At 43.0% G+C, this 16,323-nt stretch overlaps 1 protein-coding gene across 1 annotated transcript in view; it reads right to left on the bottom strand.

Moving 5' to 3' along the window:
• Positions 1 to 1,365: 1,365 nt before the first annotated feature.
• LOC141101557 (uncharacterized) overlaps positions 1,366 to 16,323 on the bottom strand; it is a 28,417-nt gene continuing 13,459 nt past the window's right edge. The window contains exons 3-8 of the mRNA XM_073590678.1: positions 14,227 to 14,376; positions 13,923 to 14,102; positions 13,717 to 13,840; positions 13,536 to 13,633; positions 13,247 to 13,337; positions 1,366 to 3,013 (exon numbers count right to left, since the gene is read on the bottom strand). Coding sequence (XP_073446779.1) covers positions 1,488 to 3,013; positions 13,247 to 13,337; positions 13,536 to 13,633; positions 13,717 to 13,840; positions 13,923 to 14,102; positions 14,227 to 14,376 — 2,169 coding nt within the window. The 3' untranslated portion in view covers positions 1,366 to 1,487. The remainder of the gene's footprint in view (positions 3,014 to 13,246; positions 13,338 to 13,535; positions 13,634 to 13,716; positions 13,841 to 13,922; positions 14,103 to 14,226; positions 14,377 to 16,323) is intronic.

The following is a 16,323-nucleotide window of genomic DNA, read 5'->3' as shown; positions in this document are numbered from 1 at the left end:
AGTCCTGTCTCTTCACCAGCTGCATCTGACTTTTCTGGATAGGTAGCGTCCGTGTTACTTTACCGTAATTATTTTAGACTTAACAAGTGTCCCTCATTCAGTATTTACATAAAGGGTAAGAATGGAGATGAGATTATTATAGCATTACTTGATTATTTAAACTATTTGCATAGTTTTTCCCTCTCTGCTTTAGAAGTCAACAAACTGGCTCCATAACACAATGCATAATTAGCATATCAGCAATCATCACTAGTGATAAAGGATAAGCGCACAATAAAAGTCAATATTACCGGCTTACACAAACAAAAGTCTGTTTTCTTGACCAACCAGAAATCAACACTTACATTTAAAGCCAACATACAGATAACTTTCTATTATTCTTCGTTTGCTAAAAATAGTCATCTGGTTCATTAAGATACAATGCTGTATGTCTTCACAATGACAAAAGTAAAAACAAAAAGTTTTTAAAAATATAAAAAAATATAAAAGTTCAAATCACCCCCCTTTCGCCCCTTTCAAAATAAAACAATAAAAAATCAAACATACACATATTTGTTATAGCCGCGTTCAGAATCGCCCGATCTATCAATATAAAAAAGAATTAACCCGATCGCTAAATGGCGTAACGAGAAAAAAGGTCAAAACGCCAGAATTACTTTTTTTGGCCGCAACATTGCATTGAAATACAATAAAGGAAAGACCAAAAGATCGTATCTGCACCAAAATGGTCTCCATTAATAACGTCAGCTCGGCACACAAAAAATAAGCCTTCACCCAACCCGAGATCATGAAAAATGGAGACACAACGGGTATCGGAAAATGGCGCAATTCTTTTATACTTTACCTAATAAAGAGGAGTTATTTTTACTGATACAGTGAGTATGGAAAGTATTCAGACCCCTTTAAATTTTTCACTCTTTGTTTCATTGCAGCCATTTGGTAAATTCAAATTCATACTATCTATTCCTGACACTGGAGGGGCTTATAAACTTCCGAAGTATATAGATTGAGGTCTGGGATCTGACAATATGGGGCTAGTTTTCTGACTGTTCTGAATAACATGATACATGATTTTAGTTGTTTTTTTTTTGTTTAGTCTCGCTTGAATAAAGGTCAATATTAAATAGTCTCCTGATGAGTCGCCTTTGGTGAGGACGATGAAACCCGTAGAAATGAAAGGCTTGGAGAGTGTGTAAATGTCACCTCACCCTATATACTGAGATGTGGGGTACATGTTTTTTCTATTAGTCACCTACTGACTAACCTTCAGGGGGTGAATTATGGGTATAGTTTTATATTTGCAATTAATAAGGTTTAGTTTTTTCCTTTCGTCAGCAAACATGAGGAATGACAAGAGACAACCAATTTAAGAAAATTCCATTTTGGTTAAAACTATTCCAACATTATGAACATATAAAAGTCTTCTCCCCTATGTGACATCTCTGATGTTTATTAACAGTTGATTTCCAAGTAAAATATTTCCCACATTAAGAAAATGAAAAAGGCTTCTCCTCTATGTGACTGCTCTGATGTCTAACAAGAAGTGCTTTCTGGTTAAAATATTTCCCACATTCTGAACTGGAAGAAGACTTCTCCCCTGTGTGAGTTCTCTGGTGGGTAAGAAAACGTGATTTCTGTGCAAAATATTTCCCACATTTTAAACATGAAAAAGGCTTCTCTCCTGTGTGGATTCTGTGGTGCTTAACACAATCTGATTTCTGTATAAAACATTTCCCACATTCTGAACAGGGAAAAGGCTTCTCCCCTGTGTGAATTCTCTGGTGATTAACACAAGCTGATTTATTGTTAAAACATTTCCCACATTCTGAACAGGAAAAAGGCTTCTCCCCTGTGTGAATTCTCTGGTGGGCAACAAAATGTGCTTTCTGTGCAAAATATTTCCCACATTCTGTACAAGAAAAGGGTTTCTCCCCTGTGTGAGTTCTCTGGTGCTTAACACAATTTGATTTCATGTTAAAACATTTCCCACATTCTGAACATGAAAAAAGTTTCTCCCCTGTGTGAGTTCTCTGGTGCTTAACACAATTTGATTTATTGTTAAAACATTTTCCACATTCTGAACAGGAAAAAGGCTTCTCCCCTGTGTGAGTTCTATGGTGATTAACCAAATCTGATTTCTTGTTAAAACATTTCCCACATTCTGAACATGAAAAAGGCTTCTCCCCTTTGTGAGTTCTCTGGTGCTTAACACAATTTGATTTCTTGTTAAAACATTTCCCACATTCGGAACATGAAAAAGGCTTCTCCCCTGTGTGATCTCTCTGGTGCGTAACACAATCTGATTTTTTGTTAAAACATTTCCCACATTCTGAACAGGGAAAAGGCTTCTCCCCTGTGTGAGTTCTCTTGTGGGTAAGAAAATGTGATTTCTGTCCAAAACATTTCCCACATTCTGAACATGAAAAAGGTTTCTCCCCTGTGTGAGTTCTCTGGTGAATAACACATTGTGATTTCTGGTTAAAACATTTCCCACATTCTGAACATGAAAAAGGCTTCTCCCCTGTGTGAGTTCTCTGGTGGTTAACAAAATGTGATTTCCGTGCAAAATATTTCCCACATTCTGAACAGGAAAAAGGCTTCTCTCCTGTGTGAATTCTCTGATGTGTAACAAAATGTGATTTATGTGCAAAACATTTCCCACATTCTGAACAGGAAAAAGGCTTCTCTCCTGTGTGGATTCTCTGGTGGGCAACAAAATGAGATTTCTTGTTAAAACATTTCCCACATTCTGAACATGAAAATGACTTCTTTGCTTTAGGAGCAGTTTGTTTTTTATTGCCTCTTTTGTGACTTTGATTTTCCTTAGTAGTCAGTAATGAATCAGAAGATGGGACCTGTTTCATAGGATCAGATGGCAGATCTTTGCTGTGAATGGATGATGATATATCTGGAGTAATAGCAATCACTTCAGTTGTATCTTGTAGGATCTCAAGATCATCAGATTTCAAAATTAAAGATGTCAGCTGTCCCTCTGATCTCCTGGTATAGTCATCTGCTAAGATAAAAACAATTATTTTTTAATAAAATATCCTTGAGTTTTATATTTTTGAACATTTCTACTTAAACTGTCCATAAAAATGGCAAGCTATGTATAAAACTTTAATTATTTACCAAGACAATGACAGTTCACAGTCTAATAGAAAACCTTGTTGGATGAACCAGTAGTGTGCGGTGTTCAACTGTTTGTTCATTCTGCCTCCCAAATATCGAATAGAAAGAAACCAATCAATGTTATGTAGGCGAAAATAATACCAATTCTCATCTCACAAAAAACAAGTCCCCACTCAGGTCCATCATCTGTCAATGGAAAAACAGAGGTTCCCGCACTATTAGTGGCTCAAAGGCTGCTGAAAAGCAACAAGGTTTCTATAAACCAATCCAGCAAAATCCGCTCTCACTTCGGTGTCTTGCAGTGTGCGCAAACAACATTTAGGATCCCTGTATTGAGCAATATTATAGTGAGAAGAATCCACTTAATTTTTGGTGTGTGTCTCCTGGAGCACAATCTGGGCACTATGTGCTGGGTAATAAAATGGCAGATGTGTAATTTTCACTCTCCAACATCCACTGCGTGTTAATTTCTGGAACGTGACTGTGGAGTCAAAATATTCACTCCTCCTAAGGATTATAACCCTCAGTGAATTAATTTATAAAATGGAATCACTTTATGGGGATTTCGACTATTCTGGATTTCTGTCATTTAGTTATATTAGGGCTTCTGCATATGGTGTGTCCAATCTCATCTGGGATCTGTTCCTGCTGTCCAGCTGGAGTAATCTGCTCCCTACTTCAGCCAATTGGAAAGTACCACACCCTACTAAAGCGCAAAGCACATGGCCGGAATCTGCCAGATACAGCGCTGTTCTCCTCTGGTTCAGTCCTCTGTGCTCAGCTTGTGACTTGTGTATTTGTTTCCTGTTGTGACCGTGGCCCGTTTACTGACTACTCTTGTGTCTTCTGATTCTGTCCTTCTGGTTCTGACCCAGCTACCTGACTATTCTTCTTGCCATCTAACACCACAGAATAGCAGGTAACACCATGGTCCAAGCCTAGAGGTCCCAGTGTAAGTCCAGATCCATGTAAAGGTGTAAAAGGGCAATGAGCAAGGCAATCCTTGGGATATAGAAAGCAGAGAAGATAGAGCCAAGCATGTTCATGGAGGACATCTTTTGAGCTGCCAGGTGACCATGAACAGTGCTCCCAATACATTATGTCTGCAAACTATTCCAGCTAGATCTGCATTCAAATAGCTAAATGGCGCTCCTTCCCTTCTGAACACTGCCATGTGACCAGACAGTAGTGTACAACCGTATATAGGGTATAGTGCGAAGCTGGAAAATAATTTGTAAGATCCATTTGTTTTCTATTATCCTTTGTGAAGAATTCCAAACTTACCACCACATAAAGTGACACACGTCAGATATTAATAATGGAGCCTGATTAGGAACTACTGAAATGATCAAACTCCACAGTCTCCATCAGTAATAAATGAGTAACTAGTGGTGAAACCTCTCTGGGGTAATTAGAGTATGGGTCTCAGAGACTTCACAATCTATACTATCCTAAGCTCCAATATTTTCTGTCAGATGAGTTTCAAGAAGAAATATTAGGCATTTAAAGAGAACTGTGTATAAGGCCGGTTTCACACGTCCTGATATTTCCGGTACCGGAGACGTCCATGTGTGCAATACTTGTGGTACCCGTGTGACAACCATGTGCAGCATCAGTACCACATGGACGGCCGGCAGGGAAGAAGCGCTATAGTAAGCCCTGTTCCCCGGTGGCCGGTGCTGAAGACGCTCTCATCATTCCCCCCTGCTCTGCCGGCAGGGAGAATGATGAGAGTTATATTAAAGTGAGAATGATGATAGCAGGTGGGGGCTTTTGGGTCTATTACCCCCTTCAACCTACACCTGCTGCTACTAAGAACAGTGGCAGCAGGAGCGGATGATGGGAGTATTCCTCACCCGCCGCCTGCACTATAAGTAAATGAATGAAAAAAACGGCATGGGTTCCCCTGTATTTTCTATAACTAGTCTGGCAAAACTCACAACTGGGGGCTGCAACCCTCATCTGTCAGCTTCAGCAAGGCTGGTTATCAAGAAAAGAGGGGTCCCCACAGTTTTTTTTATTTAATAATTTAAGAAAACGGCCTGGGGTCCCCTCCATTTTTGACAACCAGCCTTGCTAAAGCTGACATCTGGGGGCTGGTATTCTCAAGCTTGTAAGGGGCCATGGATATTAACCCCCCCAGCCTAAAAATAGCAGCACGCAGCTGCCCAGAATAGCCACATCTATTAGATGCTCCAATTCTGGTGCTTTGCCCGGCTCTTCCCACTTGCCCTATAGTGGTGGCAAGTGGGGTTCATATTTGTGGGGTTGATGTCACCCTTGTATTGTCATGTGACATCAAGCCCACGGCTTAGTAATGGAGAGATGTCTATAAGACACCTATCCATTTCTAATACTATAGTTATATGGTAAATACACAGCCATAATAAACTCTTTTATTAGAAATAAAGCAAAACGCAGTTTTCGTTTTTTTATTTAAAAATAACCCACAGAATTCTCACGGTGATCTGCTGTGAAGTCACTAAGCTTAAACTGTGGTGACCTCATCACTGACTTTTTCCCACGGTCCTGAGGTCACTGCAGTTCAGCCTGGTTGGAAACCTCGATGATGTCACTGCTGGTCAATGATACTGCGCTTACAGCAGCTCATTCACCAGTGGTTCTCAACCTGGACGGTCGCATCTTGGCACCAAAAGGTTGAAAACTAATTATCCCCCAGATAAAGATTACGGCGTGGGACAGAGCGACAGACAGGTATGGTATATTGTTGTTTTTTATTTTTATTACAGGAGAACGAGCTCTTTGGTGGAAATAGGCGTTAGGTGAGTATAACTGTGTTTGTTATTTTTAAATAAAAAAGGAAAACTGTTTTGTTTTATTTCTAATAAAAGGCTTTATTCTGGCTGTGTCTTTATTTACCATGTAACTATGGGGTTAGTAATGGATAGACACCTTTCCATTACTAAGCCGTGGGCTTGATGTCACCTGACAATACAAAGGTGACATCAACCACACAAATATGAACCCCACTTGCCACCACTACAGGGCAAGTGGGAAGAGCCGGGCAAAGTGTCGGAATTGGCGCATCTAATAGATTTGTCTTTTTCGGGCAGCTGCGGGCTGGTTATTGTTTGATCTGTATTTGTAGTTTTCAGTTAATGAGATTCTCGTGCTTTGGGGTGGGTTTGTGGGAGTGGCTGTGGGCGGGTCTTATGTGGTGCTCTACGTACATATTCATCTATATTGGCTTATGACCCTGATCCTTCAGTGACCTGCCCCCTATTTTACATAAAAAACTACATCCAGAAAAATGTCACCGGCAATGGCATCTATAAGTAAGAGATATTACTGAACAGGCGCTGCAAGTGTCATTTGCACATTTTTTGTCTAAGCCTCACAATAGCCACAATATTATAGGCATTATCACCAATAATATCAATGCTATTATATGTATTATGTAATAATGGGGGGCAGGTCAGTGAGGGATCAGTGATCTGTCATAAGCCAATACAGATGAATATGTAATCAGCGCACCACATAAAGCCCCGCCCACAGCCCCACCCCAGTGCCCCACCCACAGCCCCGCCCCAGAGCACGAGAATTTCATGAACTGAAAACTACAAATACAGATTAAACAACAACCACAAGACGGATTTCATCACCAGGTATCATTGTAATCAGTATAACGGCGCTGACCTGACAGTGTCTGTAGGTTACTGAGCACAATCCTGCTGACAGGTTCCCTTTAAATTTAGATCTTAGACATTTGGAAGAGGCGATGGAGAGATTTTTTTCAAGACTATCACGGAGTTACAGACTCACATTAGGCAGGAAGGCCGATCCCACCACAATCAAACTATCATACAGAAGGAACAGGTTAAAAAAAAAAGACATAGAATAAAAAATGTTACATCCCCAACATCAACGTATGTACAAGGGGAGAACACTAAACTGGAGCTGCACTCATTTATGGTGGACCATTGGAGCCACTATGAGTCCTGACCAGAAGAGTAGAGAAAGACACTATTATTAACCCCTTCATGACCAAGCCTATTTTGACCTTAATGACCAGGACATTTTTTGCAATTCTGACCAATGTCCCTTTATGAGGTAATAACTCTGGAACGCTTCAATGGATCCTAGCGATTCTGAGAATATTTTTTCATGACATATTGGGCTTCATGTTAGTGGTAAATTTAGGTTGATAATTTTTGCGTTTATTTGTGAAAAAATCAGAAATTTGGGGGAAATTTTAAAAATTTCACAATTTTCAAAATTTGAATTTTTATTCTGTAAAACCAGAAAGTTATGTGACACAAAATAGTTACTAAATAACATTTACCACATGTCTGCTTTACATCAGCACTATTTTGGAAACAAAATTTTTTTTTGTTAGGAAGTTATAAGGGTTAAAAGTTGAGCAGTGATTTCTTATTTTTACAACAAAATTTACAAAACCATTTTTTTAGGGACCACCTCACATTTGAAGTCACTTTGAGGGGTCTATATGGCAGAAAATACCCAAAAGTGACACCATTCTAAAAACTGCACCCCTCAAGCTACTCAATACTACATTCAAGAAGATTATTAACCCTTCAGGTGTGTCACAGTGACTGAAGCAACATGGAAGGAAAAAATGGACATTTTAATTTTCCAACAAAAATTTTCTTTTAGCATCAATTTTTTCATTTTCACATGGGCAAAAGGATAAAATGGATCTTAAATTTTGTTGGGAAATTTCTCCTGAGTACACCGATACCTCATATGTGGTCATAAACCACAGTTTGGGTGCACAACAGGGCTCAGAAGGGAAGGAGCGCCATTTGACTTTTTGAATGGAAAATATGCTGGAATATTTAGCGGTTGCCATGTCGCGTTTGGAGAGCCCCTGTGTGCCTAAGCATTGGAGCTCCCCCACAAGTGACCCCATTTTGGAAACTAGACCCCCGAAGGAACTTATCTAGATGTGTGGTGAGCACCTTGAACCCCCAAGTGCTTCACAGAAGTTTATAATGCAGAGCCGTGAAAATAAAAAATATTTTTTTTTCCTCCAAAAATTATTTTTTAGTCAGCAATTTTTTATTTTCACAAGGGTAATAGGATAAATTGGACCCCAAAAGTTTTCCAGTTTGTCCTGAGTACGCTGGTACCCCTTATGTGGGGGGACCACTGTTTGGGTAAACGTCAAGGCTTGGAAGGGAAGTAGTGACGTTTTGAAATGCAGACTTGATGGAATGGTCTGTGGGCATCATGTTACATTTGCAGAGCCCCTGATGTACCTAAACTGTGGAAACCCCCCACAAGTGACACCATTTTGGAAACTAGACCCCCAAGGAACTTATCTAGTTGTGTGGTGAGCACCTTGATCCCCCAAGTGCTTCACAGAAGTTTATAACGCAGAGCCGTGAAAATAAAAAATAATTTTTTTCCTAAAACAAATGATTATTAGCCCGCAATTTTTTTTTCACAAGGGTAACAAGAGAAATTGGACCCCAAGAGTTGTTGTCCAGTTTGTCCTGAGTATGCTGGTATCCCATATGTGGGGGGGACCACTGTTTGGGCACACGTTGGGGCTTGGAAGGGAAGTAGTGACATTTTGAAATGCCGACTTGATGGATTGGTCTGCGGGCGTCATGTTACGTTTTCAGAACCCCTGATGTGAAGAAACTGTGGAAACCCCCCACATGTGACCGCATTTTGGAAACTAGACCCCCCAAGGAACTTATCTAGATGTGTGGTGAGTACCTTGAACCCCCAAGTGCTTCACAGAAGTTTATAACGCAAAGCTGTGAAAATAAAAAATCATTTTTTTCCCTCAAAAAATGATTTTTTAGCTTGCAATTTTTTATTTTCACAAGGGTAACAGGAGAAATTGGACCCCAAAATTTGTTGTCCAGTTTGTCCTGAGTACGCTGGTACCCCATATGTGGGGGGAACCATTGTTTGGGCACACATCAGGGCTCGGAATGGAAGTAGTGATGTTTTGAAATGCAGACTTTCAAGGAATGGTCTGCAGTCGTCGTTACATATGCCCCTGATGTGCTTAAACAGTAGAAACCCCCCACAAGTAACCCCATTTTGGAAACTAGACCTTCCAAGGAACTTATCTAGATGTCTGGTGAGCACTTTGAACCCCCAAGTGCTTCACAAAAGTTTATAACGCAGAGACGTGAAAATAAAAAAAACAATTTTTTCCACAAAAATAATTTTTTAGCCCCCAATTTTTTATTTTCCCAAGGGTAACAGGAGAAATTAGACCCCCAAAGTTGTTCTGCAATTTTTCCGGAGTACGCTGTTACCTCATATGTTGGGGTAAACCACTGTTTGGGCACACGTCAGGGCTTGGAAGGGAGGGAGCACCGTTTGACTTTTTGAACGCAAAATTGGCTGGAATCAATGTTAGCACCATGTCGCGTTTGGAGACCCCCTGATGTGCCAAAACAGTGGAAACCCCTCAATTCTAACTCCAACCCTAACCCCAACACACCCCTAACCCCAACACATCCCTAACCCTAATCCCAACCCTAACCATAACCCTAACCTCAACACACCCCTAACCCTAATCCCAAAACTGACGATAACCCTAACCACAAGTCTAACCCTAATCCCATCCCTAGCCCCAACAAACCCCTAACTCTAATCTTAACCCTAATTCCAACCCTAACCCTAATTCCAACCCAAACCTTAACCCTAATTCCACCCTAACCCTAATTCCATCCTAACCCTAACCCTAATTCCAACCCTAACCCTAACCCTAATTCCACAATAATCTTAATTCCATCCCTAACCAGAATTCTAACCCTAATTCCAACCTTAACTGTTGTGAGCTCATCTGTTCATTCACCTTTTGTGTCCGAGGATCTCCCTCTTCTGGTGAAGGAAGGTAGTGAGGCTGATTTGGATGAAAGAAACCAAACACCTGATCAGGTGGATTGTGACTGGGTAACAGGAACTTCAGACTGGATATAAGGCAGCCGACGCCCTTCTGAGTGGCTGGTGATTTTCTCTGCTGGATTCTTGGAGACCAGTCTGATTCCTGCTTCCCAAAGATAAGTTTTTGCTCTGCTATTGAACTTATTAGTTTTGGTTCTGTTTACCTTGTTTTTTGAGTTCAGCCATCCCTGGCCGGGGGTGTGCTGGATTCTTAATCCTTGATCAGTGTTCTCTTTTGCTCTGCTTTCAGAATATTCTGAGTGCTGATATAGGGTTTGAAGTCTAGTGACTTCAGGGTCCTTTTTGCTTATCAGTTGTGTTGGTAATATTTTTAGCAGGGTTTTGTCGGATTGCAGACAGCAGCTTTTCTGTCCTGTCCTTTTTAGTTAGCTTGGGCCCAATCGTTTGCTCAACCTATCTTTCTATCTGTGTTAGTGTTTTCATCTTGTTTCACCGTCATTATATGTTGGGGGCTGCCTATTGCTTTGGGGTCTGCTCTGGGGCAGTCAGTTTTTCCCTTTTCTCTCTTTAGGCTTATTTAGATCTCCGGCTGTGACGAGGTGTCTAGGATCACCGTAGGAACACTCCACGGCTACTGCTAGTTGTGTGATAGGATTAGGGGTCTGCAATCCGCTAGTTTCCAACCTCTCTGATTTTCTGGGCTGAGCTTGTGTTTTGTTTTTTCCTCCTCGGCGACTCAATCATAACACCTAACCCTAATTCCAACCCTAACCCTAATTCCACTCTAACCCTAACAATAATTCCAACCCTAGCCCTAACTCCACCCTAACCCTAATTCCACCCAAACCCTAATGGAAAAATGAAAATAAAAATGTTTTCTTTATTTTATTATTTGTTTCTACCTATGGGCGTATAGAGGGGGGGGTTTATTTACGTTTTATTTTATTTTGATCACTGTGAGAGTTTATCACAGTGATCAAAATGAATGAATCGAATCTGCAGCCGGCAGATTTGAGCGGGTGCACTGCGCATGCGCCCACCATTTTCCAAGATGGCGGCACCCATGATCCGGGACCGCGGGACATTGGGAGCAACAGCGGCACTCGGAAGGTACCGGGGGTTGGGAGGGGATGTGATCGGACTGCGGGGGGAACGGAGGGAAGGCGGGGGGAGCAGATGATGACAGCGGAGGCAGATCTGTCATTCAGTGGCGTGGGGGCAGATCGCCGGTGTGGGGGGGTCGGATCGGTGTCTCCAAGCATGCCCGATGCTACTGCAGCATCAGCCATGGCTGGATTTGTAATATTTCATCAAATTTCATTGATGAAATATTATTATCGCTCTGATTGGCTGTTTCACTTTTAACATCCAATCAGAGCGATCATAGCCACATGGGGGCGAAGCCACCCCCCCTGTGGTGAAGTACAAAGCTCCCTGTGTGTGCGGGTGTGACGACTCCTGGAGTGGACCCTCTGGGTCATGGCACCAACCCTCCCAGGGCGAGCTGGCCTAGTGAGAACCACCCCCTATACAGGGAGTGTCAGGAGCAAGCCCCAGGGGATAAGATACCACGACTGCTGGCACCAGGCGGCCGGTTCACAGGAGACACGAGTGAGTGTGTCTGAAGGAAGGTGCAGGATACTAGGGAATACCAGCTGGATACATGGGTGTGCGCTAAATACAGGATAGTGCAAGACGGGTACAAGTGGGCACAAATGACGTGCAGCGACCAGTACGTCCGGATGTGAGCAAAACAGGACGCGTGCCAGAAACACGACAGAGTACTGAATTGAGCAACAGACGTGCCAGGAGGCGTAACAGAGCACAGGGACAGAGTGAGTGCCCAGAGGCACGGCTGAGCATGAAACAGAGCACAGGATCAGAGTGTGTGCCAAGAGGCACGACTGAGCATGAGACAAAGCAAAGTGAAAGTTCAGAACGTGTGCCAGGAGGCACAATAGAGTACAAAGCAGAGCAGAGGACCTGAATACAGCGCACAGCCAGGCAGGGACACAACCGACTAGGCCAGGAAGCACAACAATAATCAGGGACCTCCCATAGGGAGAGGTAGCCTGATATAGCACATGACCAGTACAGCTTCCGGGTCAGGTCCTAATGCCTGATAGCACATGACCACTACAGCTTCAGGGTCAGATCCTCCTTTACCATAGAGAGGACCGACCTGGAGACAGACCTGACAGGAGCGCGCACGCACAAGCGCGACATGGAGGGAGTGGAAACCTGGGTATGAGAAGTGCGCGTGCTCAGCCGACGGGGCCCCCTGAGCGGCCGCAGTGAGCGCGGCATGACAGCGGATTGGGTGACCTTTAAGTGACCCCGGTCACTCGACCCGCAGGAGGGCAATTATTTCATGACGCCACATAGGCGTCACTGGTCATATTGGCACGGCTTTTCATGATGCCTATGTGGCATCATTGGTCGGGAAGGGATTAAAGAGAAATGAATATTCAAGGCCCTCCAAGCCCATGGGCGTGGAATGCAGTGAATATTCATTTCTCTTTAGCAGTGGGAACAGGAGTTAGCCGCAGCCACCGGCTCCAGCCTCCTGTGACCCGCTGCTCCGCCAGAGCCGGTACATCCGAACTATAAGATGCACCCCCCATTTCCCTCCAGATTTTTGAAGGAAAAAAGTGTGTCTTTAGTCCAAAAAATATGGTAGTTTTAATACAAATTGAAAAGTCAGGATAAAGGGAAACTCTGCTGTTATTGTACAGAAATTCACACTTGGCCTCACTGCACATTTACTATTGTCGATTTTAAAAGGGAAGTTTGGCCAGAAAGACTGGACCTGGTCTTGTAGGGACCATGAGACATTCAGCAGCACAGAAGGGAGAGAAGAGTCATCCGATAAGATCTCAGGGACCTAGGAAGCCAACAGCATCACTACCCTCCGCTTTCTCTTACAGGCCCAGCATAATATTTTTCTTCAAGTGATTTTCTAACCTGTCAGCACATTCTACGTACGCTGTCATTTGGCTTTATAGTTTACAGATCTGGGCAGGTAACGGTCAGCGTCTCCTCAACCCAGGGAGTAGGTGGCTCCTCCAGGTTGTAAGGTCTATAGAAAAGGACTTTCAATGCCCAAAGTCATTTGCAGTTTTGGTGGAGGAGAATGTTGTGGTCTAGAGGCAAAATGGTGATCATGGTAATACGGCCGGACTACACCACCGATAAAGCAGCCACAGCCGGTGACTGAGAGGAATCTGTGACGTCTCTGCATTCAGTGGTTACTACTCACCTGGGTAGTCATATGTGGCACTCTCCTCTTTACACCACTCATCATCTCTCACATATGTCTCTGTAGTATTAATATGGGTCAGATCTTCACCCTGAAACAAATATTGTAAAAGTCACCGACAGATGGAGAAGTCCCATCTATGATCAGCTCTAATCCTGCCATCTCCACTGTTCTCATCACACAAGTATAAAACATATAATACTGGTGGTTAAAACAAGACTGAGCACAAGACCTTCACAGCCGTCTACACATCAAAGGGGAGATCTCCTGACACCTTCTCTCCATCTACCTGATGATCCTGAGGAGCACTGGGATCTTCTTGTTTACAGTCCTGTGGAAGAAGAGGATGGGGACATCTCTCTGGTGTTGTCCTCTTACTGGATAGATCTGGAGGAAACACATACAGGGACTAAATTCATTCTCTACATACAGATAATTATAGGCCGTGTGTATTTAGTCCTGTCTATTACCTGGTGATGTGAGGGGCTGGGGAACCTCCATTATGACGTTCTTGTACAGATCTCTGTGTCCTTCTAAATACTCCCACTCCTCCATGGAGAAATAGACGGCGACATCCTGGCACCTTATAGGAACCTGACACATACAATGATACCGTCATCCCCCGATCCCTTCATAGCGTTACTGTATAATGTCCCAGCATTCCCAGCAGTGTCACCTCTCCAGTCAGCAGCTCAATCATCTTGTAGGTGAGGTCTAGGATCTTCTGGTCATTGATGTCCACATGGATCTGGGGGTGAGGTAGAGGCCCTGTGATTGGACTCAGGGGTCTTCTCCATCCCTCAGACATAGGGTCCTGACAGCGATCACTAGAGGTCTTCATCACCACTGTGTAATCCTGGTAATGGAGAGACACATTAATAAATCTCACTACAGACATTTCCAGAGTCTTCTCCAGTTCTGTCCATCTGTTATTCCCATAGATAAGAATGATGTAATGTGACATAATCAGAATCTCTCACCTCTCCAGTGAGACGGAAGAGGATCTCTAGGGTGATATGTAACATCCTCTCCACCATCTTGTCTCTGTCCATATCCATCCTTGATGGGTAAATCAGGAAAATTCTCTTTTGTAGAAGATCTTCACTGAGAGGATCCGATATTGTAGAGACCTGAATGAGAAGATGATGAGCCAATGTAACATCATAAGAATCCTGTGTAATAATACAATTACTGGCGATAATAAGGGAAACATATGAGATTTATTATTTTACAGTGTTTAGTTTTGTTCCCTGACATCCCCCCAGTTCCATCACTCTCATTCCCTTCTTTTGAGGTCCATACCATCAGACTCTTCCGTCCCTTCTCCCTCACAGTAGCGGTCATATACCGGCCTCCAGGCTCACCCACGTCTGTTGTGAGTACATTTGCCCCTTCACCTGTGATGTCTGATGAACTCCCTCTGCTGGTGAAGGGAAGTAGTGAAATTGATTTGGATGGGAAGAACCTGTCATCTGAACAGGTGCAGTGTGATTGGACATCCGGAATCTCTGAGTGGATATAAGGCAGCCGACGCCCTGCAGGGTTGCTGGTGATCCTTTCTGCTCTGAGCTCTGGCATCCAGTTTAGTTCCTGTCTACTAAAAGCTAAGTTTTTGCCCTGATATTATTCCATGAGATTTTGTCTGGTTTACTTAGTGTTTGCGTTCAGCCAGCCCTTGCTGGGACTGGCTGAATTCCATTTTTGTCTCTGATCAGTTGATCTCTTTGCTCTGGTTTTCAGAATATACCTGAGTGCTGATAAAGAGTTTTTGAAGTCTAGCGACTTCAGGGCCTTTTTTCCTATCAGACTGTTGGGACATTTTTGGTAGGGTTTTTGCGGATTGCAGCCAGCATCTTTTCTGTCCTTTCCCATCTAGTTAGTTGGGCCCCATCGTTTGCTCAGCCTGTCTTTCTGTCTGCGTTTGTATTTTCATCTGTTTTTCACCGACAATACATGTTGGGGGCTGTCTATTGTTTTGGGGTCTGCTCTGGGGCAGTTTAGATTTCCTCTTTCTTTCTTTAGGCTTATTTAGCTCTCCGGCTGTGACGAGGGGTCTAGGACCACCGTAGGAACCCCCCACGGCTACTGTTAGTTGTGGTGAATAGGATCAGGGGTCTGCAATCCGCTAGTTACCAACTTCTCAGGTTTTCTGGACTTAGCTTGTATTTTTGTTTTCTCCTCCTCCGGTGACTCATTCATAACAGAATCACCAGCCATACCGCAGATTCTAGGGTACTCAATAGCAGGAAAAAATTGTTTAAAAAAAAAAAAAAAGTGTCAGAATTTTTTTTTTGTGTAGATTTTTTCCTCTATTTCTCTGAGGCCGTAGAGGGATTTTTTTCTTAATGGTGATTAAGCAATTGTCTGATTGTGTGGAGCAGCTCGCTGCTGAAGTGCGGGGAATTTCCGCCTATCTTGCTCATTCACATGCTGATGAACCAAAGATCCCTACTCCTGATGTGTTTTTTGGGGATCGGTCTAAATTTTTGAATTTTAAGAATAATTGTAAATTATTTCTTGCCTTGAAGCCTAACTCATCGGGGAGCTCTGCGCAGCAGGTTAAAATTGTCATCTCTTTGCTGCGCGGCGATCCCCAGGATTGGGCGTTTTCTTTGACACCTGATGATCCTATTCTGGCTAATGTTGACGCATTTTTGTTGTATGATGAACCTAATGCTATTGATCAAGCTGAAAAGGCCCTGTTGGCATTGTGCCAGGGTCAGGATTCTGCAGAGTTGTACTGTCAAAAATTCCGAAAGTGGGCGGTCCTTACTACCTGGAATGATGGTGCCTTGGCGGCTCTCTTTCGGAAGGGTTTGTCAGAAACCGTAAAAGATACTATGGTGGGATTTCCTGTTCCCTCTGGTCTTGATGATTCTATGTCATTAGCCATATAGGTTGATCGGCGTTTACGTGAACGCAAAACTACACGAGAGGTGTTGCCACCTGCTGAACAAATGTCTGAACCTATGCAATGTGATGGAGTTTTGTCTCGGGCGCAACGTCAGGAGTTCAGAAGGCGTAATAAGCTGTGTTTTTTCTGTGGAGATGCCTCTCATATTATTTCTGTCTGCCCT

This window comes from Dendrobates tinctorius, unplaced genomic scaffold (genome assembly GCF_039654945.1).
Source record: "Dendrobates tinctorius isolate UK_male_01 unplaced genomic scaffold, ASM3965494v1 ptg000119l, whole genome shotgun sequence".
Lineage (NCBI taxonomy): Eukaryota > Metazoa > Chordata > Amphibia > Anura > Dendrobatidae > Dendrobates > Dendrobates tinctorius.
Note: the sequence above shows the minus strand (reverse complement) of the source record. Positions and strands in the feature narration are given on the sequence as shown.